The sequence below is a fragment of the Salvelinus fontinalis genome, chromosome 8 (genome assembly GCF_029448725.1).
Source record: "Salvelinus fontinalis isolate EN_2023a chromosome 8, ASM2944872v1, whole genome shotgun sequence".
NCBI lineage: Eukaryota > Metazoa > Chordata > Actinopteri > Salmoniformes > Salmonidae > Salvelinus > Salvelinus fontinalis.
In genome coordinates, this window is record NC_074672.1 from 20,922,928 (window position 1) to 20,945,038 (window position 22,111).

Sequence of the window (22,111 nt, forward strand, 5' to 3'; positions counted from 1 at the left end):
TGAATAATTTCTCCCTGACTTCCCCATTATATGTCCATATATGCAATAGGTAACACATCATTTGGCAGTGAACCTCTGCAAAGGCTTCAATAAAACAGTTTTTGGAAAGATAAGACATACTTCAATCATACACTAGGCTACAGAATAATGAAAAGTGAAGACATATATCACTCTTTTTTATCCCAAGCTATGAAACCTAGCACCCTCTCTGCTTGTCCATTAGAGTTGTTGGACTGACATTTGACTTTGCAGCTGCGTCGTTGTTAATTTTAATTCAAAAACTATCTATTTACTCTCTCACATTGTTTCCCCCCACTCCTCTGTGAAGTTCAACAACTTTACCTCTAGCCTATACAGTACCTCTTAAATCAAATTTGGTGTGACGCTCTTAAAAGAGGCAGAGGGAGGGAGAGAGAAGCCGTTAATAATTTATGATAGCCTCAGCTTTTTAAAGCACCGGAGCGGTCCTGCTCCCCAGACATTTCATTTGTCTGAAAATCAGCAACTGTGCAGTCTGATTATTGCTCGTGTCTGCCAATGTGACTGCATGTAAAAGCCCTCCACGGCACCAAAAAAGCGTTTGCAAGGATGTTCCATATATCAGTCAAACAATATGTAGGTAAGTATTGTTTTAATAGTCATTTTCTGATCCACCAGCCCCTTACTCACCATTTGGGTGAGGTTGTATTTGAAAAGCTAAATCTCAGGATCTTCATGTGTGATCTAGGTGTTACAGCTTGATGTTGACCAAAGAAGGCCCACTAGTGTTTCTTTTTATCAAGACACTCTCAGCACTGGTCAAATGTCAAGTGAAATAACTGAGGCAGATTAAATTAACTTTAGCAAAAATCATGCTTATTGTATTCTATGATACAGCAGAACATTTGTCAAAGCAATGGCAGCATTCAAAGAACTACAAACATCATAACTTGTCATATTCACACAGAAGGGATACAAGGCAAACACACACAGCTACAAGGGGGTGACATGAATTTTGAGGAACTTCAATGCTTCCATCTAGTGATGACTCAAGATCATAACAGGTAGGCCTACTACACAATAGGTGAGAGTGGGGTAAATTCTTTACATTCAGCATCACTCTGTACAGGGAAATATATTATTTCCAAGATATCGACATATATTTCAGGATGTTGTGTATCCCTGGAAATAATCAGAATTAATCTAAACATTACAGTTTTGAAAATATTGCTTGTCCAAAGAAAGTGGTATCTTGGCACAATTTAAATATTAGCACTACCTTTTAAAACCATGTCCATCTTTATTTCCCAAACACAATTCAACACCATCGCGTTTTGTCTTTTAATCATTTTAAGCATCATTTAACACAGGCTTAACTCATAACAAACACTTTTACAAAAGAAAGGCCAGGCCCTGTTGTTTCCTCATATGCCAGCCATAATTCTTTGCATTACGCCTGGGAAGAAAACAATTCAATTTGCTCAACTTGCCAAATTAGCACATGGCCATTGAATCAACTTACCCCAAGGCAAACATTTAGACTATATTAGCCCGCACACCTGAAAGGAAGCGCTTTCATGCTAAGTTTAGGATCTCATATTGAAGCTTATTGAGACCCCAAATGATGTACAGAACAATCTTAAAACGATCTACTTTGGTTTAGATACAAGCATCATGAAACCTTTAACACAATAAATTATTTTGACTTGGTGAAAAGCAGTTTTTGGACCTAACTTGCCTACCACTTATTCCATGGTTCTTCCTTCACAGACTTCATGTACTGATGACCTCTTCCTAAATATTTGATCATATTGTTAATTTTGTATATGGTTTCCTAGAAACAAGAGTGGCTCAACTTACCCCTCTCCCCTACACACAACCCAAGTCCTCTATAAGCTGATCTGTATCCCTGGTCCTTATAGGCTTGTTGAAGAGCACTGCCAAAATGTCCAATACATTCACCACCTACAAGAGCATGCCAGTGAGTTCCTGCTGGAGAGCTGAATTTACAGAGCCTTCAAAAAGTATTCACACCCCTTCACTTTTTTCCTTGTTTTGTTGTGTTACAGCCTGAATTTAAAATTGATTAAATTGAGATTGGCATACACACGATACCCCATAATGTCAAAGTTAAATTATGTTTTTCATTAAAAGTGTCTTGAGTCAATAAGTATTCAACCCCTTTGTTATGGCAAGTCTAAATAAGTTCAGGAGTAAGAATTTGCTTAACAAGTCACATAATAAGTTGCATGGACTCACTTTGCGTACAATAATAGTGTCTAACATGATTTTTGAATGACTACCTCATCTCTGTACCCCACACATACAATTAATTATCTGTAAGGTTCCGCAGCTGAGCAATGAATTCAAACACAGATTCAACCACAAAGCAGGGAGGTTTTCCAATACCTCGCAAAGAAGGGCACCTATTGGTAGATGGGTAAAACAAAAAAGCAGACAACCTTTGAGCATGGTGAAGTTATTACTTATACTTTGGATGATGTATCAACACACCCAGACACTACAAAGATACCGGAGTCCTTCCTAACTCAGTTGCCAGAGAGGAAGGACACCGCTCAGGGATTTCACCATGAAGCCAATAGTGACTTTAAAACAGTTAGAGTTATTAAATGGCTGTGATAGAAAACTGAGGATGAATTAACAACATTGTAGTTACTACACAATACTAACCTAACTGACAGAGTGAAAGTAAGAAAGCCTGTGCAGAAAAAAAATATTCCAAAACATGCATCCTGTCTGCAACAAGGCACTAAAGTAATACTGCACAAAATGCGGCAAAGCAATTTTGTGTTTGGGGCAAGTGTTATGTTTGGGGCAAATCCAATACAACACATTACTGAGTGCCACTCTTCATATTTTCAAGCATAGTGGTTGCTGCCTCATGTTATGGATATGCCTGTAATCGTTAAGGACTGGGGAAATTTTCAGGATAAAAAAGAAATGGAATGGAGCTAAGCACAGGCAAAATTCTAGAAGAAAAAAAGGTTCAGTCTACTTTCCACTAGAGTCTGGAAGATAAATTCACCTTTCAGCAGGACAATAACCTAAAACATGAGGCCAAATATACACTGGAGTTGCTTACCAGGAAGACAGTGAATGTTCCAGAGTGTCCGGGATTGACACGGCCGTCAAAAGGAGGAGACCAAGGCGCAGCGTGGTATGCGTACATTCCTCTTTATTATAAGAATGAACACTGAACCAAACTAACAAAATAACAAAACGAACCGTGAAGCTATACAAATGAGTGCTGACACAGATCTTAATGATCTAACAGAACGTGATTATTGAATAGAATGAGGTATTTGACCTCCACTTTTCTCCTGGGGAGTTGGATCCAATACCTGCCACCCATCAAACCCTGGGCCCAGGTTTGGTCGTGACATCCAGCATTCAACCCACACATAGAAGTTCCTGGAAATAGACACAGACATCTATTTATTTATTTAGGACATAAACAATTGCACAAAATACTATAAATTGTTATGAAACCATCTCAGATGACTGAGAGAAAACAAAGTGTTCTTTGTTGCAGATCAAAACATATGACATGTAGAGATATTAAACACCAACCATATGCTGTCCTTGGACATGCTGATTGTTCCCCCAGTGTTGGTGTAATATTCCTCGATGACCAGGCTTCCATTGGTGTCATGGGCGGAGTTAAAGATTGTGACAACTCTTGATGGGATCCCCAAAACTCTCATAACTGAAAAAAAGAAAGAAGCACAGAAAGACAACTCAAGACAATGATATTTACTGTTGTATATTGCCCCTGGAACAACCTCTAATGGTGAATAATTTTTAAATGAATAGTCAAATGTCAGTTACCTGTACACATGACTGAGGCAAAGACCCAGCACTGGCCGTATCGTACAGGGCTGAAATTGGATCGGCCCCAGAGCTTTAAGATGTCTGCGCTGCCCGTCCATTGCATCGGGTTAAATCCATATTTAAAGTTTCCTGACCAGTACCCCCTTCAAGACCTCGATCATCTTCACAATTGACCTGGTTATAAACAGTTATAAACACAGACACTAAACAAAGAAAATAGGAGGGCATCACACAAAGTGATGCTGAGGGCAATTCCCTGATCCACCTCTACACAGACGACACCATTCTGTATACTTCTGGCCCTTCCTTGGACACTGTGCTAACTAACCTCCAAACGAGCTTCAATGCCATACAACACTCCTTCCGTGGCCTCCAACTGCTCTTAAACGCTAGTAAAACCAAATGCATGCTTTTCAACCGTTCGCTGCCCGCAGCCCGACTAGCATCACCACCCTGGACGGTTCCGACCTAGAATATGTAGACAACTATAAATACCTAGGTGTCTGGTTAGACTGTAAACTCTCCTTCCAGACTCATATTAAACATCTCCAATCCAAAATCAAATCTGGAATCGGCTTTCTATTTCGCAACAAAGCCTCCTTCACTCACGCCGCCAAACTTACCCTAGTAAAACTGACTATCCTACCGATCCTCGACTTCGGCGATGTCATCTACAAAATAGCTTCCAATACTCTACTCAGCAAACTGGATGCAGTCTATCACAGTGCCATCCGTTTTGTTACCAAATCACCTTATACCACCCACCACTGCGACCTGTATGCTCTAGTCGGCTGGCCCTCGCTACATATTCGTCGCCAGACCCACTGGCTCCAGGTCATCTATAAGTCTATGCTAGGTAAAGCTCCGCCTTATCTCAGTTCACTGGTCACGATAACAACACCCACCCGTAGCACACGTTCCAGCAGGTATATCTCACTGATCATCCCCAAAGCCAACACCTAATTTGGCCGCCTTTCCTTCCAGTTCTCTGCTGCCAGTGACTGGAACGAATTGCAAAAATCGCTGAAGTTGGAGACTTTTATTTCCCTCACCAACTTTAAACATCAGCTATCTGAGCAGCTAACCGATCGCTGCAGCTGTACATAGCCCATCCAATCTACCTACCTCATCCCCATCTTGTGTTTATTTACTTTTCTGCTCTTTTGCACACCAGTATCTCTACTTGCACATCATCATCTGCTCATTTATCACTCCAGTGTTACTCTGCTAAATTGTAGTTATTCGCTCCTATGGCCTATTTATTGCCTACCTCCTCATGCCTTTTGCACACACTATATATAGACTTTCTTTTTTCTACTGTGTCATTGACTTGTTTATTGTGTTATTGGCTTGTTTATTGTTTATTCCATGTGTTGTTGTGTTGTTGTCTGTGTCACACTGCTTTGCTTTTTCTTGGCCAGGTCGCAGTTGTAAATGAGAACTTGTTCTCAACTAGCCTACATGGTTTAATAAAGGTGAAATAAAAAATAAATCAAATTAAAAAAGTAATTGTGAGTGTGTGTGTCAAAGACAGAGGGTGGTGTGGTGAGAACACACTCAGGTATTTTGAACATAACTGACTAGTATCTGCGGATATTTGAGGTCTTGTAACTATCAAAGTGCATAAGAGTTTACACACCATGGCACACACAACTCTGCTGATGTAGACAGGGTCTGCACGGAGGAGGTAATCTCCCTGCTTGTCTTTGCTGTGCTGTGGGCTGACCTGGAGGATGTTAAGGCAAATCTCCAATATCCCCTGTTCATACTACACACAGGAGGAAGAGGTGATGGTGGGGATCGGGTTACTACTGTAAGTTCCTCAAGGAGACACAATGATTAACAATAAATTAAGGTTGGTTTTCTTTGCAGCTACTTACCTGGCCAAATGACCATGGTCTTGATATGACATTGTGAGGAGTGCCAATGTCATTTTTAACGTACTCATCTCTCTGGTCTTCAAAAGAGATGTACACTGTATCATCTGAAAAATACCAAATCCCAGTTTATGATGATAACAGTAGTGGTCATCACCACCACATGAACCTACACTGAAGCCAGGGGGTGCACAGCAGGACAACGCTTCCTATGGCGAAGCTGCGTTGCCCATCAAGACACACAATGTGGACTTGAAGGTCGTCGAGTCCCACAGGAGCCTTAGCAGGGGAACAGACGTGGACAGTAACCGACTGAGAATGCCTCTCCCCTGGGTGGATATGGGCACTCCACTGAGAAATAGACTCATCCTTTGACTACATGACAGGGATTTCAACAGACAGCCCACCTATACAGCAGAACAGTCAGAAAAGGTGAGAAATAGCCACAGGCAAAAACCGACAGAAAAAATATTTTCATCATATGTCCTGAACAGGTTTTAACAGAGGGGCGATAACAAACAACTGCTAGGAAAAGCGTAAAGAGTTCACATCAAATACTGGCCTGTAGCATACCTAGCAGGGCAGTAAAGATGAGTGTTTCCATCTGTGGGTTGAACACTCTTCCATGTAACAACATGGTGACTTTGAAAGGCCTCCCGCGCCGTACCACCAGGTGCCTGGAGCTCAGGCCCAGTGTTTGGTGGGCCGTGTGTTTGTCATGGACCTCCAGATTGACATGCTTCAGCCTCAGATATGCTCATGGGAATAAACAGAGTGACACCAAGAAGATGAATCACGCAGACAAACAGTTTCTCTTATCAAACAGCATAGACATGTACACTCTGCAAGAAAATACACCGCTGGAGGGCAATGTGAGAGGGGTATGCACTGTATATTTGAAACAGAGTGTGTCCGTGTTTGTGGGAGAAAGATTATAGGCGACACTACACTGCACTTTTGATAGCTATTCCAACTTAAGACATCTTGTGACAAATGTCACATACTTCTCTGAAAACCTTTAGCTGCCTATAATTATAAAGGCCATTTAATGAATAACCTTCAGGCCTGTCGGAATAGTTTCTGGTGTAGTTAAGTTATTAGCATCTCTCAATAAGAAGAGACAGTGATGTTACCTCAAACAACAGCTGATACCTCCTTAAAAAAGTATTATTATTTTTTTAAACAGTTGCTCAATCATCCTGTTGCTGAATGGCTGTGACAACATTGTATGACAGGAATGCAGTACAGCCTTATCTAACAAGGAATTGTGTGTATCTGTCTGTGCTGTGTGCAATCGGAATCAAAGGACAGTAGTGTTGCTCCTACAATATGCCATTGCCAGCCCAATTTCCTTGTAAAAATTACATTTAATTGTAATCTCATGGATTTGTTATTTGTATATTGCCAAATGCTAATAGGTGCAATAAAAACAATGGCATAACAATGACATAAAGAAAATATATTACTAAATATTCAAAAGCATGGTTCCCTCATTGAACAGGATTTAACAGACTCAAAAGTGAATTAAACACAAAGCATGGATTTATGAGGATACATTTGATAAAGCACACCACGCTATTAATATATGCATTTATTTATCTACTTTACACTAAAGTTTCTGAACATATGAGAAAGACAAGTAGTATAGATGCACAGCAGGAAAATCAAAGGCAGAGTGTATTCAAGGTTTAAAGTAGCTGTCCAGTGAAAATCTCACATTAAAAGTCAATGGTCTGTTAACTCATACCTAAATAATGCTGTTGACTCGTCCTATACTCGTATTTGTGGCAAAAGCATAAATGGGAGAAAAAAAAAACACTTCAAAAAACCCACTTCAAACTTGTATCTCAAAGAGAACGTTTAAAAAATCCTTGCTATTTCCTCATAGAATATGATGTCATTCTCCTGAGGATGAGCTGGCCAATCAGTGATTTAGGGGATGAGCTGGCCAATCAGCAGCCGACTTGCATTTTTAATTTATTGCCATTTTTTGCATTTATTACCTTTATTTAACTAGGCAAGTCAGTTAAGAACAAATTCTTATTTTCAATGATGGCCTAGGAACAGTGGGTTAACTGCCTGTTCAGGGGCAGAACGACAGATTTGTACCTTGTCAGCTCGGGGATTTGAACTTGCAACTTTTCGGTTACTAGTCCAACGCTCTAACCACTAGGCTACCCTGCCGCCCCGGTATGCTTCCACACCATTCTGTTGGGGTACGCCTACACCAATCCAACACAGAAAAGCTGCTTTTTGACACTAATTTAGCATTTTTTGAAAGGAAAACTATTTAACTTATATTGTAAGTAATTGGTAATATTTCATAGAAATTTGGAAACACTGGACAGTTAGTTTAGAAATGCTTCAACATTTTGTAATTCCACTTAAAAATGTCAGACATGATTTGCCCTAATGAAAAATGTATCAATCTCCACAAAAATGTTGATGAATTATAATCCACATTTCCTGTTGCTGCAGGATTATTTTCCTGCTGTGAAAAACTGGTCAAATTAAGACAGTATATCTGTTAGTAAAAAAACAAACAGACCTGTTTGCTGCTGGTGTGTGTATCGCATGGTGAGGAAGTCTTAATTCCCCTCATTGCATGAAAGTTCCAGGGACAGACTGCTCCTCCGAGAGTGAGAACCGGTCTGTGATGAGAGAGAACTATGTCCCAAGACACTGTAGGCTAATGAGACATGACCTGCTACAATCTTGGGAGGGGACAATGGCAGGGGACCAACATAGCATAGCAGAAGATAAGTTAACAGGTAGTGCACATCCCCTCATACAGATAAACATCTTTCTCAACTCTTAGAAACAGTCAACCGATGTTTGACGCATTGCTCAAGGCGTAGGAATGCTTGGGATGTACAGTCTTATCAGCACCTCTGCTTTGCCTCACTGAACTTCAGTCATATTTTAGTTTACATACCTATTCTCTGCAGAACTTGCTTTTAACACATTTTGTAGGGTCAAATCAAAATGTTTTTATTCTTTAAAAAACAAAGTTGAGGCAAAGTACACGCTTGAAACCATTTGTTAGATTGGTACAAGTAATTATTTTTTACCACGGAATGTGGCAAAAATGTTCATCTTGTAACATTGTTATAAAACAAAGCGCAGAACGATGTGATTGACTGCAGCGTCAGTTTCCTTGTTTCCCTTACACGTTGTTAGCACAGTGGCTGAATTGTCAAGAACAGTAGCCTGACGCCCCCCCCCCCCCCCAAATAGTAGTAATCCACAACTTGCAGTTAAAAATTTAAAATCTAACACTTTCATAAACATCTTAATTTTACACACAGCATAACACCTGAATTCAATCCATCCAACAGACATCCTGATTTTTTATTTTTTATAAGGCACTACATGAGTCTTGCAGAAAAGAGTTGTGACGAGGTTCATGATAATGACAAAATAAACAAAACATCTCACATTAGGAACACCTTCCTAATTTTGCTTTAACCTGGATTCACCTATGTTACAGAAAGAGCAGGTGCTCTTAATGTTTTGTGCACTCAGTGTAGATCCTGCCATTACAATTTGCCAACATACATGACTTTTTAAAATGCATCTGAAACTCAACTCTTACTGTAAAAGTCTGACTGTTCCTTACACCTGAGACTATGGCTAAAATGTCTAATATAACAAATTCATTATTAGCTTTACATGCTAATATTCCAGCTGATAATCACATCCATATCCCACAAATACGCCCGCACAAACCACTCAGAAAAAAAAAGAAAAGCTGTACAAAAACATGATTTGTATATAAATAAATTAAATAGCCAACTAAAACAAAATTATTTTGCTAGGCAACCTAAGTGCTAGTACGGTCTGTGCTGTACAATTCTGTATTTTAACCACTTGGGTATGCTTCTTTGTTCTGAGATGGTATGGGGTGTTCCCATAGAAACAGAACCTCATTCTAGTTCTTTGGGTTTTCCTTTCCACCACATTGTCAGAACTCCAGTGGGGTCAGGTCCCCAAAGTCACAGTCAAACAGTTCGCTGATGCCCTCGTGCTCCTCTAGACCAAAGTGGTAGTCTTGGCTCTGTGGCGGGGACAGGTTGATGAAGCCATCCAGCGGGTTCCCAAAGCACTCCCCACCGAGGAAGTCAGAGGACGGCAGGGGTGAAAGGTCAAAGTCCGGCAGCACTCCCAGGTTGGGGAACGGGTCGCCTTCCAGGAATGCTTCTGAAAGACAGAAATAAAGGGAATGCACTTTTAGTGCCCACAGCAAATAGCCATTGGGGAATGTTAATGGATTTCTTGGCGAAATCTCAGACATTCCTGAATCTCAGGGTGACAGTGTGACAATAGTGAGAGCAGCTTACCCGCTTCACGACATAACGGCAGAGGGGAGGAGTTCTGTTGGGACGGAGCTGTTGATGTAATTTCCTGTGTGGTGCTGCACTGTGGTTGTTCTGCATGGTGGGGCATTGTCTGGTCTGTGGCTTTAGTTGGGCTGATGCCTGTCACTGGGCTGCAGACACCAGAACTGTCCTCTGGACACAGGAAGACGTCAATGGGACCCTGAGTGCTCTTCAGGGAGACCTGATAGCCCTGCCAGAAGACGACAAAAGAATAACAGAAGACAAATCAACAGTTGTGGTTGAAGTTTAAACCACATTAACTGGAATACAGTATTTGGTCCAGAAAAAGAGTCTTGAGCAAGTGTCCGTTGTTATTTTACCCCCCCACATACCTCACTGGGCTCTGAGACTTGCATCTGGGTCTCTGGAGGGGCTCTGATTACCATCACCAGCTGGTCAGGAGAGTCAAAAGACTTCCGCAGATCCTGGCACATGACATAACCCAGCGTGCCATTATGTTAAAGAAAAAACACTGCCCTATAATGCATATTCAAACACATACAGTAAAAAAAAAAAAAAAAAAAAAAAAAACAAGACAAAAAAGGATATTTCTTGTTCTGGGTATCCTCAGTGAGGAGTCTCAACTGAAGGTTACACTTGGTAATGAGCTCGTCCAGTTTCTCCTCCGCCTGTGTGAAGTCAGAGACCTCTTTCTGTAGGTCCTGGTAACGGGAAACAGACGCTCCATCAATGCGGTTCCCCCTGTGACAAATAGAATGACCTCATAGTTAGGATAATGGAAAAAAGTGTTTCTAATACAAATATCCTGTGGAATCACTGATGTATGCATTGACTCATATCTGTAGAGGCTAGCACAATAAGGATTGTAAGCCAGAAAGGCCAAAACACATATTGTCATACTGCATGTACAGTACAAGAGTTCAGACTTACAGCCATTGTATGTTGTTCTTTGATTTCTTGGAGATGAGCTGGATACCCTCCAGGACATTGGTGATGTCATAGATGCGCCTCTTCTGCACTTCCAGGACCTGCGAGGCCCAGTTGAGGTCCACGACCCCATCAGGAGACTGGGCTAGAAGGTCCAAGAAGCGCTTGGTAGTCAGGTTCAGAGATGTGTCATAGCGAGACTTCTCTGTTGAAAGCTTTGGAACTGAGAGAGAAAGGGAGACAGGAATGAAAATACTTGTATGTATTACCTTTGGCCAAAATTATAATAGTTAAAACTGAATTAACATGAATAGTTATATTTAAATTGTGAATTGAAACAGGGGGTCTTGTACCTCTAGGAGGTGCTGGTGTGGATGTTGGGGCTCTCCCAAGAGAAGGGGGGCGAGAGGTGCTCACATATTGGTGATCACTGTCCAAGTCCAGCTTCCTCTTCACCTGAAACACAATTTATACAAGGTAAAAAGTTGGTATGGATGCACACGGATAATTATTTCTCACAGACACACTTTCTGTAGTCAGTGTACAGGGATAACCTCATTCTAGTCACACTTTGACCAACACCCATATCAAAATGGTCAGTTAACTACCGGTGGTCGTCCCAGAGTTGGCCGTCGCTGGTCCTGGACCACATCTGCAGGGCCTTGGGGGGTGGCGAACAGAAGGATCTCCCCAGTGTTGCTGGGGACTGCAGAGTTGAAGCCCACATTGCTGGGAGTGGAGATTATGACTATTTGGTGGTCCTCTGAGAGGCCAATACTCCCAGCATTCAGAAGAGACTCAAAGTCTACCAATAGATCCTCCGACGTCTGACCTGATAGGAGCGTCTCTGACATTGCACACACAACTGGGGTGCTCTAGTCCCCTAGATTGTGTTGGGGCAGAATTCAAGTCCAATGGCTTGATATGGTAGTATTAGCACCTTTTGACATATGTCATCTCTAATGTATGTGCATAATAGTGTAAACGTATTGAAAGAGTTGACTTTCAAATACTGAGGTTAAACATGTCTAATATTAAGAGTATCTTGCTGACAATCAAGATTCAACAAAGCTGACTCATTCGAGAATATATGGTCAAATAAAATATAGGGCGTGATTCCTACAAATTAGCCAGCTATAAAATAACGTTGAGACAGTGGTTGAGGTTTCTGACAGCGGCAGTCTAATATACAGTAGTTAGTCTGAAACCATACAATACAGCAACACTTATGGTATATTGATAGTTGAACAAAGTGTAATAAACAAGCACCAACGTCAACTAGCGTGCTAACTTGCTGCGAAGTTTTTCATCTTTCCGATGACTGCGGCGAGGCCACATCTAGCAACTCCTTCCCTTTGTCCATTGTTGTTAGCTAACTGGTTATTTACTGTAGTTAACGTTGATTTACATCAACGTTAGTTTAGAGCAAATTGTAAACATAATGATAATAATTTTCTTACTGTGTTGCTAGCGAAGAGTTAATTGAATACTGTATCCAACGACCTAGAAAAGTTGAGCGAGTTAGTTAACTAGTTGGCTTGCTAGTATTGTTAGCCAAGAAATTGGGTTGTGTTCGCTTCAGGGTTAACTTTGAACACAACTCAAGTTTCATACGAAACTCACAAGCAAAACATCAGCTACAACAAGTCAACAATCTAAATAGTTATTACTCTTCCAAACAAAATTGCACTACCCAGAACGTCTAGTTTCCCTTGGAATAACAAATAACCGGATTTATATAATGCGTTCTTTCAAAATGACACAATTTGGGCAAGTTAGCATGCTAGCGAGATACTGTACTAGCAAACTCAGTTCTTCACCCACTCGTTTTGGTCAACACACCCAGGAAGCAAAACTGAAATATTGACAAATATTCACACAAAAAATCTACATTCTCGATAAACGAATCATATGGATCGTTTCGATGAACACCTTGACTATAATCCGTGCACAAAATGTATCATCTGAGCCCCAAATCAACTATGATATTTTGTGCTATTATCCCAGCTGATCAGAACAAGAGTTGAGGTTTACCCGCCAAATCCTTTAGCCGCGAAACTGGCATATGCATGAATATCACGATTTCAATTGGCTGAGTGAATGCGCCTCGCTAAAGTCAGACTTGTCATTGGTTCCATGAAGTGCCACTCTCTGTGATACCACGCTTTTCGTTGTTTTGAATGGGAAAATATGTTTTTGTCAGATAAAATGTAAGAAAGTGTATATTGGACTATATCCTAACTCATTTGATTCACTTTATTCTTTGGTAACTATTTTGTGATGCAAATCAAGAGGGGGGCAGGAGTTACCGCCGAGTTACCATAGCCACTAACGTCTGACTTGGGATCAGCCTGTCCTACCCATATCCCAAAGTAAAAAGACAAGACAAATTCAGTTGGAACTGGTCCTGAAACAGCTGTTGGGAATCCGCTCACCTAACTTTGTCGGACACGCAGTCGTGTTAATTGAGCGCCTACACACAGAAGAACTACAAGATGGCGCAGGCTATATTTGAAGTCCTGGAAGGTATCAATACATTTGATTATATTCACACTTTTATTTAGCAAAATGCTAGTGGGTTTTAAGACAACGCTTTCTAGCAACAGTGCGGTTATTTTAGGTTATCTAGGAGGTGAAATTATGTCATTGTGGTATGATAAAGCCATTATAATCGATGCCAGACAGCTAGCTAGCTATTATTTCGTTGAGGAAATGTTTATAATTTTCCATGGATTCTTTAGATTTGCTTGTGGTAATGCATTGCTTTCCCCTTGGTTTGGTAATTCGTTGAGAATAAACAACTGCCACTTGAGCTAGCAATCATTTACCACCACCAGAAAATGGCAGGAATCGGCAGTCTTGTAGTCGGAAAGAGTAGTGGCGCACCAGTCCTGTCACGCATTTTGATTTGTTCATGTCGTACTATGGTATATGCATCATGATTTTCACCGTTCTGACCCCCAGTTATATTATTCTGTTCCAGGGATGGACAACCAGACAGTCCTGGCTGTCCAGTCTCTGTTGGATGGCCAGGGAGGTGTCCCTGACCCAAACAGCCAGAACGTCTCAGGCTCATCTACCATTCAGTCAATGGGTGTGCACTTCTCTTCACTTCCCCTATATCCTCTTGATCAGTGCATGACTGCATTGTGTTGATCATAGAGAGGAACTACTCTAACACATCAAACATGCATTCTGCATCTCCATTTATTGCCATTGAAATACTGAAGTGTTGATATATCCCCAATTGTTCTCTACAGACGACGAAGACGTCTTTCTTTGTGGGAAGTGCAAGAAACAGTTCAATTCATTGCATGCCTTCATGGCCCACAAGAGAGAGCATTGCCAGTCCAATGCCCCCTCCCTGTCTACAGTATCACTGGCATCTAGTAATGCCTACACCCCTGTGCCCTCCATTAGCTCTGTGCCACAGACCCCCGCCAACAGACAGGTGGGTACTGGCTTGTTACTTATGTTTTTTATTGTTAGCTGAGATGTTTGTTATTAATTAGTCTCTTCCCAAAGTGGAGTGCCATGAGTGAGAAACTAGTTACTTATCTCCTGTACGTAGCTACTGTATGGGCCAGTGCGTAGTACCATAGCATCCTCTCTAGAACAATTTTACATTTAAGTCATTTTACATTTAAGTCATTTAGCAGACGCTCTTATCCAGAGCGACTTACAAGTACATACATCCATACTTTTTTTTGTACTGGCCCCCCGTGGGAAACGAACCCACAACCCTGGCGTTGCAAGCGCCATGCTCTACCAACTGAGCCATAATTTGCTTGCATTGTAAATGCTGGCTAATGCAGTCTTCCTTTTTTCTTTGTTTTGCCATCCACATCAGGTATCCACATACATTACAGTGCCTCCATCTCCTCTTACTCACACACTTGTCCAAGGCAATGTTTTAGTGAGTGATGATGTTCTGATGTCTGCCATCTCCGCCTTCACGTCCATTGACCAACCCATGGCAGCTTTGCAGCCCCCTATTCAGGTAAGTGGTGTTCATTGAATTAAGCTATTCTTCTGGCTGTATTCACTATATACAGTTGAAGTCGGAAGTGTACATACACCTTAGCCAAATACATTTAAACTCAGTTTTTCACAATTCCTGACATTTAATCATAGTAAAAATTCCCTGTCTTAGGTCAGTTAGAATCACCACTTTATTTTAAGAATGTGAAATGTCAGAATAATAGTAGAGAGAATGATTTATTTCAGCTTTTATTTCTTTCATCACATTCCCAGTGGGTCAGAAGTTTACATACACTCAATTAGTATTTTATAGCATTGTCTTTAAAATTGTTTAACTTGGGTCAAACGTTTTGGGTAGCCTTCCACTAGCTTCCCACAATAAGTTGGGTCAATTTTGACCCATTCCTCCTGACAGAGTTGGTGTAACTGAGTCAGCTTTGTAGGCCTCCTTGCTCACACACACTTTCAGTTCTGCCCACAAATGTTCTATGGGATTGAGGTCAGGGCTTTGTGATGACCACTCCAATACCTTGACTTTGTTGTCCTTAAGCCATTTTGCCACAACTTTGGAAGTATGCTGTGGGTCATTGTCCATTTGGAAGACCCATTTGCAACCAAGCTTTAACTTCCTGACTGATGTTGCTTCAATATATCTACAGTCGTGGCCAAAAGTTTTGAGAATGACACAAATGACGCTTCAATATATCCACATAATTTTCCTCTCTCATGATGCCATTCATTTTGTGAAGTGCACCAGTCCCTCCTGCAGCAAAGCACCTCCACAACATGATGCTGCCACCCCCGTGCTTCACGGTTGAGATGATGTTCTTCGACTTGCAAGCATCCCCCTTTTTCCTCCAAACATAACGATGGTCATTATGGCCAAACAGTTCTATTTTTGTTTCATCAGACTTGAGGACATTTCTCCAAAAAGTATGATCTTTGTCCCCATGTGCAGTTGCAAACCGTAGTCTGTCTTTTTTATGGCGGTTTTGGATCAGTGGCTTCTTCCTTGCTGAGCGGCCTTTCAGGTTATGTCGATAGGACTCGTTTTACTGTGGATATAGACACTTTTATACCGGTTTCCTCCAGCATCTTCACAAGGTCCTTTGCTGTTGTTCTGGGATTGAGTTGCACTTTTCGCACCAAAGTACGTTCATCTCTAGGAGGCAGAATGTGTCTCCTTCCTGAGCGGTATGACGGCTGCGTGGTCCCATGGTGTTTATACTTGGTACTATTGTTTGTACAGATGAACGTGGTGCCGTCAGGCATTTGGAAATTTCTCCCAAGGATGAACCAGACTTGTGGAGGTCTATAATATTTTTGGATGACTTATTTTGATTTTCCCATGATGTCAAGCAAAGAGGCACTGAGTTTGAAGATAGGCCTTGAAATACATCCACAGGTACACCTCCAATTGACTCAAATGATGTCAATTAGCCTATCAGAAGCTTCTAAAGCCATGACATCCTTTTCTGGAATTTTCCAAGCTGTTTAAAGGCACAGTCAGCGCTTAGTGTATGTAAACTTCTGACCCACTGGAATTGTGATACAGTGAATTATTATAAGTTAAATAATCTGTCCATAAACAATTGTTGGAAAAATTGCTTGTGTCATGCACAAAGTAGATGTCGTAACCGACTTGCCAAAACTATAGTTTGTTAACAAGAACTTTGTGGAGTGGTTGAAAAACAAGTTTTAATGACTCCAACCTAAGTGTATGTACACGTCCGACTTCAACCGTAAATCTTGTTTACTTTCCCTTCTCAGAGTAACCTGAGTATGCACACAGGTGCATCCTACCTCCAGCACCATCAACAGTCCTCCCACTCTCTCCCACCTGGACAGTCTCAGCCTCTGTCCTCCCAGGTGCTGTCCAGTATCAGCAACTCAGTGGTCCAGGTCTACAGCACAATGCCTCAAATGTCTGTGAGTGGTAGTGCAGAGATTCACACCCTGGGCTTGCAGCCGTTCCAATCTGTACAGGTGAGCTTTTACTAATGCAATCTGTAATTTGCACAGAATGAGGAGGAAGACAGACTTGTTTATTTACATGTCTGTACTCTGCAGTGTTTGGGCAACATCCTAAAGATGTTGGACCATTAGTTCATGTTCGTGTGTTATACATGGCCAGGTTGCAGTTGTAAATGAGAACTTGTTCTCAACAGGCCTACCTGGTTAAATTAAGGTGAAATAATAAAATAAAATGTATTATTTATGCCCCACAGGTCCCCAGTCAGTGTGTGGAGAGCCAGTCATTCAACACTCCTCCAGTATACAGTCCTGGGAAGCAAGGCACCAAGACCAAAACCTGCAGCATCAATGCAAACCTAACTGAGCTTGAGGAGTTTGACAAGGTGATCATTCCTAAACAACCCAGAAATGGCAAGAAAGGCCAGGATGGAGCAGCAGGTATGATTTTGAGAAACAAATGTCAATATACATATAGGTCTATATCCTAAGAAATGTTTCTTTATTTTTTATATTACATGTTTCTCATTATTGTCTAAATAAAATAATGTTAATTATTTAATAATGTTCTATGCATTGGCTTTTCAGCAGAACAAATGAAAGGAAAGTCCCAGAAGCTGAAGTGCAATTTCTGTGACAAAGTTTTCTCCAAAAACTTTGATCTCCAGCAACATATCAGAAGGTGAGTTTCACAAATCGAGTTCACCAATCAGCCCAAAAAGCACTATCCGTATGCATTGAAGCTACCCAGGATAAGAATATCACATGTTTTATATTATAATCTTGGATGTCTCCACAGTCATACAGGGGAAAAGCCTTTCCAGTGCATTGTATGCGGCCGGGCCTTTGCCCAGAAGTCTAATGTGAAGAAGCATATGCAGACACACAAAGTGTGGCCTTCGGGAGTGGCCAATTCAGTGTCCAGGCTGCCCATCACAGTCAAGGTGGTACCACTGTGTGCAGAGGTGGTCATGGAGCAACAGGAAGAACAGGAGGAACAACAACAACAGAATGAGGAGGAAGAGGAGGAGCAGCCAGGTAATCATCTCGCTGTCTAATCATGATCATTTCTCTATAGGCCACTAAGACCTTTTTAAGGATGACATAGTGCCAATAAGTAATGATTACCAAAATCCAAAGTCAATGAAATATGTAGTAATGTATAAGGGCTTAAGTATGTATTATAAATGTAGATTGTGTACTGAATGTGTGTCCAGAAGCCCCAGGTGAGCCCGAGGAGAGAGACTGTGACTCCCAGACTGATGTGGACAGCTTGGGAGATGGTTACAGCAAGCAGAAAGGCCAGCAGGCCCAGACCAAGCAGATTATCCTGATCGACAGCTCCTACCAGTGCCAGTTCTGTGCCGGCAAGTTCAGCACCTACTTCCAGCTCAAATCTCACATGACCCAGCACAAGGGGGAGCAGGTGAGTCCATATGGCCAGAGGGAAGGATCTACCGGGAACAATAATGAAGCGTTCATGCACAAGACTTATTATGCACAGGGGCAATCGGTGCTAATATTATTTGGTAAACTTTTTTTGTTCTCCGATGCACAGTTATTCAAAACTGAATCTCTCCATATCCCAGTCTGCCGTCCCCACTTGCTTCAAGATGTCCATCATTGTTGCTGTACCCAAGAAAGTGAAGGTAACTGAACTAAATGACTATCGCCCCGTAGCACTCACTTCTGTCATCATGAGGTGCTTTGAAATGCTACTTGAGGACCATATCACCACCTTACCTGACACCCTCGAGCATATCGTCCCAACATATCCACGGACGACACAATCGCCATTTCGCTGCTCTATCCCACCCGGACAAGATAAATACTTATGTAAGAATGCTGTTAATCGACTACAGCTCAGCCTTCAACACCATAGTGCCCCTCCAAGCTCATCACTAAGCTCAGGTCCCTGGGTCTGAACCACTCCCTGTGCAACTGGATCCTGGACTTCCTGACGGGCTGATCCCAAGTGGTGAAGTTGGGCAACAACTCCTCCGCCACGCTGATCCTCAACACGGGAGCCCCACCGGGTGTGCTTAGCCCCTTCTTCTACTCCCTGTTCACCCATGACTGCGTGGCCACGCACGTCTCCAACTCAATCATCAAGTTTGCTGAGAACACAATAGTGGTAGGCCTGATTACCAACAACGATGAGACAGCCTACAGGGAGGAGCTGAGAGTCCTGGTGGAGTGGTGCCAGGAAAATAACCTCTCCCTCAATGTCAACAAAACGAAAGAGCTGATCGTGGACTACAGGAGACAGCAGAGAGAGCACGCCCCCATCCACATCGACGGGTCGCAGTGGAGAGGGTCAAAAGCTTCAGGTTCCTTGGGGTGCTGACAACCTGAAATGGTCCCTTCACACAGACAGCGTAGTGAAGAATGTGCAACAATGCCTCTTCAACCTCAGGAGGCTGAAGAAATTCGGTCTTGGCCCCTAAGACCCTCACACACTTCTAAAGATGCGTCTTTGAAGCTGGGCTCTCCAGAGGGTGGTGCTTTCAGCTCAACGCATCACCGAGGGCACACTGCTTGCCCTCTAGGACCTCTACAGCAACCGGTGTCACAGGAAGGCCAAGAAGATCATCAAGGACCTCAGCCACCCGAGCCACAGCCTGTTCACCCCACTACCATCTAGAAGATGGAGACATTACAGGTCCATCAAAGCTGGACCCAAGAGACTGAGGTTCTATCTCCAGGCCATCAGACTGCTAAAGAGTCACCACAAGCTGGCCTCCACCCAGTACCCGGTACTCAATGCTGCACCTTAACTGCTGCCCAATGTACATAGTCATGAACACTGGTCACTTTTTAATAATGTTTACATATTGTATTGTAATCATGGCTCATCCTATATAACTTATTTTAAAACATTTCTGGATTATGTGTGTATTGTTTAAAAAAAAAATTGCTAGGTATTACTGCACTGTTGTGAGCTTGAAACCTGCGATAACATCTGTGTCCGCTACCAGTAAACTTTGATTTGTGTCAGATGTCTTAGAAGCTCTGTTCTCACCACTCATCCTTCTAATGTTCCTTCCTGCTGTGTTACAGGTATATAAGTGTGTGGTGAAGACCTGTTCCCAGACGTTCCAGAAGCTGGATCTGTTCCTGGAGCACATCCGGACGCACCAGGAGCAGCTCACCTACCGCTGCCACCTGTGTGGCAAGGTGTTCCCCTCGCTGTTTGAGCTGGGGGTGCACCAGTACTCCCACTGCTTCTGTCCCCAGCAGAACCCACGCAAGGAGACCACTTTCTATAGGTCGGCTTCACCATCTCCACTCTTTTAATTAGGCCATCCTAATGCTTACAAAGTTCAGTCAGTGGCTTTGGTTAAAGCATTTTTATTTTCATTGTGATCACAACTTCTCTCTGTGTTTTATGACCTTTAGTTTGACCCCATGGTTAGTGGTTTCACAAGTGTTTCTATCACACTCAGGTGCATGAAATGCCAAAGCCGGTACGCCACACAAGAGGCCTTGGAGCAGCATTTATTAACTGCCTCCCATAACTTCCCCTGCCCACATTGCCAAAAGGTATGGTCTAGAAGAAATGGTTGTCATTCACTGCTAGGTTAGCATCTACTTTCCATGCACAGTTAGACTCTAAAGAATGCTTTTCATTTTGTTAGGTTTTTCCTTGTGAGAGGTATTTCCGACGACACCTGCCCACACATGGTATCGGAGGGCGGTTCAAATGTCAGATATGTAAAAAGTTCTTCAAAACTGAGCACTACCTCAAACTGCACACTCGTATCCACTCAGGTAAGGCATGCAGACACATTAGCCCATGATGCAAATAACTTTCACTCAATTCTCTCTGCTGTGCTTATGGCAACACTGTCATTTCATTGCAGGAGAAAAGCCATACAAATGTTCTGTTTGTGAGGCCATGTTCAACAGGAAGGACAAGGTGAAGAGGCACATGCTCATTCATGAGCCCTTTAAGAAATACAAATGTCCATTTAGGTAAGTGAGACTTCTGTTCCAATGGGTCATAAGTGAGGCTATTTGGAAAGCTGAGCCACAAAGGATTCCTACAAAAAGCTGGGGATACCTTTGACTTCAATGTAACTAAGCTCTGCTTTATTTATTGGCGTATTCGAAACATTGTTTTATTCTTTCAGGACACATGTTGGCTGCACTAAAGAGTTTAACAGACCAGACAAGCTGAAGGCGCACATATTGTCTCATTCTGGTGAGTGTTTCCTGTCTGTTGTTGTAAATGATTAATAGTCACAGCTGTAAACATAATAAACCTTGTTGCAGATCTTGACAGCCATTTTAAAGTTAGGGTTCAAAACAATAGAGCCATACCTTTTTCTGTCATCCCAAGGTATTAAGCCCTATAAATGTGGGTACTGCCAGAAAGCTTTCAGCAGAAGAGCCCACATGCTGGAGCACCAACGCTCGCACACAGACAACTATCGTTTCCGCTGTGCCACCTGCAACAAGGGCTTCACGCGACAGAAGTACTACAGAGACCACAAATGCCCCGTGGCTGCGGTGGAGAAGGACAGGGCGGAAAAGAGTGCGAAGAGGCAGGGACACAGGACAGAGGGAAACCAGGAGTCGGAGATGGAACATAGCAGGGAAGAGGTGGATGAAAGGGAGGAAGAGAGGCTTGAGGACCCTCAGGCAGTGGAGTCAATTGTTCCAGTTGAGGATCAGTCGAAGAGAGGAGAGGCAGAGCAGGAGGAACACTTTGGAGACTGTTGACTGACACTGGCTGTTTACAGCAGAGCACCCATGTTTAGAGACAATGGATTGTGGCCTGAGTTACATTCAAGCCAAATCTTGATATTGTCCTAAGACTACCTCTGCATGTGGAATGGATTTGAATCTCACTATATCCCTCAAATCAAAAGGTGTTTTTATATGTTTTATATTAAAACATTGAAGCTTGGCACTTTTCCCTGTTAGTGATTGTTATTCAGAACAGTGAGTTGCCTCATCTGTGACCAGACAACAGGTGATAATGTTTTCATCCTTATGAAAGCACTTTGTTTAAAAGGTATTTTTTCACCTGCCACATGTAGTCACTCTATTGTGGACATTCCTGACTACCTTAGGTACTGATTCTATTTTGTGAAACATTTTCTGTAATGTATGAATCTTAAGGCATGCACTTGATGTTTATTGAATAAATTAAGCTGCATCTATTCAAAATGGATAGTC

The 22,111-nt window shown here is 42.2% G+C and overlaps 2 protein-coding genes and 1 pseudogene across 2 annotated transcripts; 1 reads left to right on the forward strand and 2 right to left on the reverse strand.

Annotated features, from left to right (window-relative positions):
• Positions 1–3,158: 3,158 nt before the first annotated feature.
• LOC129860852 (protein-glutamine gamma-glutamyltransferase 2-like) lies at positions 3,159–8,933 on the reverse strand (annotated as a pseudogene).
• Positions 8,934–9,029: 96 nt separating this feature from the next.
• On the reverse strand, positions 9,030–13,024 carry e2f1 (E2F transcription factor 1). Its single transcript, XM_055931699.1, has 7 exons — positions 11,584–13,024; positions 11,329–11,431; positions 10,979–11,198; positions 10,637–10,789; positions 10,420–10,534; positions 10,049–10,277; positions 9,030–9,908 (listed from the first exon to the last, which is right to left on the reverse strand). Exons 1-7 carry the CDS (start codon positions 11,827–11,829, stop codon positions 9,673–9,675), a joined length of 1,302 nt encoding a protein of 433 aa, XP_055787674.1. The 5' UTR covers positions 11,830–13,024; the 3' UTR covers positions 9,030–9,672.
• Positions 13,025–13,395: 371 nt separating this feature from the next.
• Positions 13,396–22,106, forward strand: LOC129860855 (zinc finger protein 341-like). Its single transcript, XM_055931707.1, has 15 exons — positions 13,396–13,501; positions 13,959–14,069; positions 14,236–14,426; positions 14,826–14,975; positions 16,727–16,942; positions 17,185–17,368; positions 17,516–17,609; positions 17,727–17,965; positions 18,145–18,353; positions 19,988–20,196; positions 20,374–20,470; positions 20,566–20,698; positions 20,791–20,902; positions 21,061–21,131; positions 21,270–22,106. Exons 1-15 carry the CDS (start codon positions 13,471–13,473, stop codon positions 21,650–21,652), a joined length of 2,430 nt encoding a protein of 809 aa, XP_055787682.1. The 5' UTR covers positions 13,396–13,470; the 3' UTR covers positions 21,653–22,106.
• The last annotated feature ends 5 nt before the right edge of the window (positions 22,107–22,111 follow it).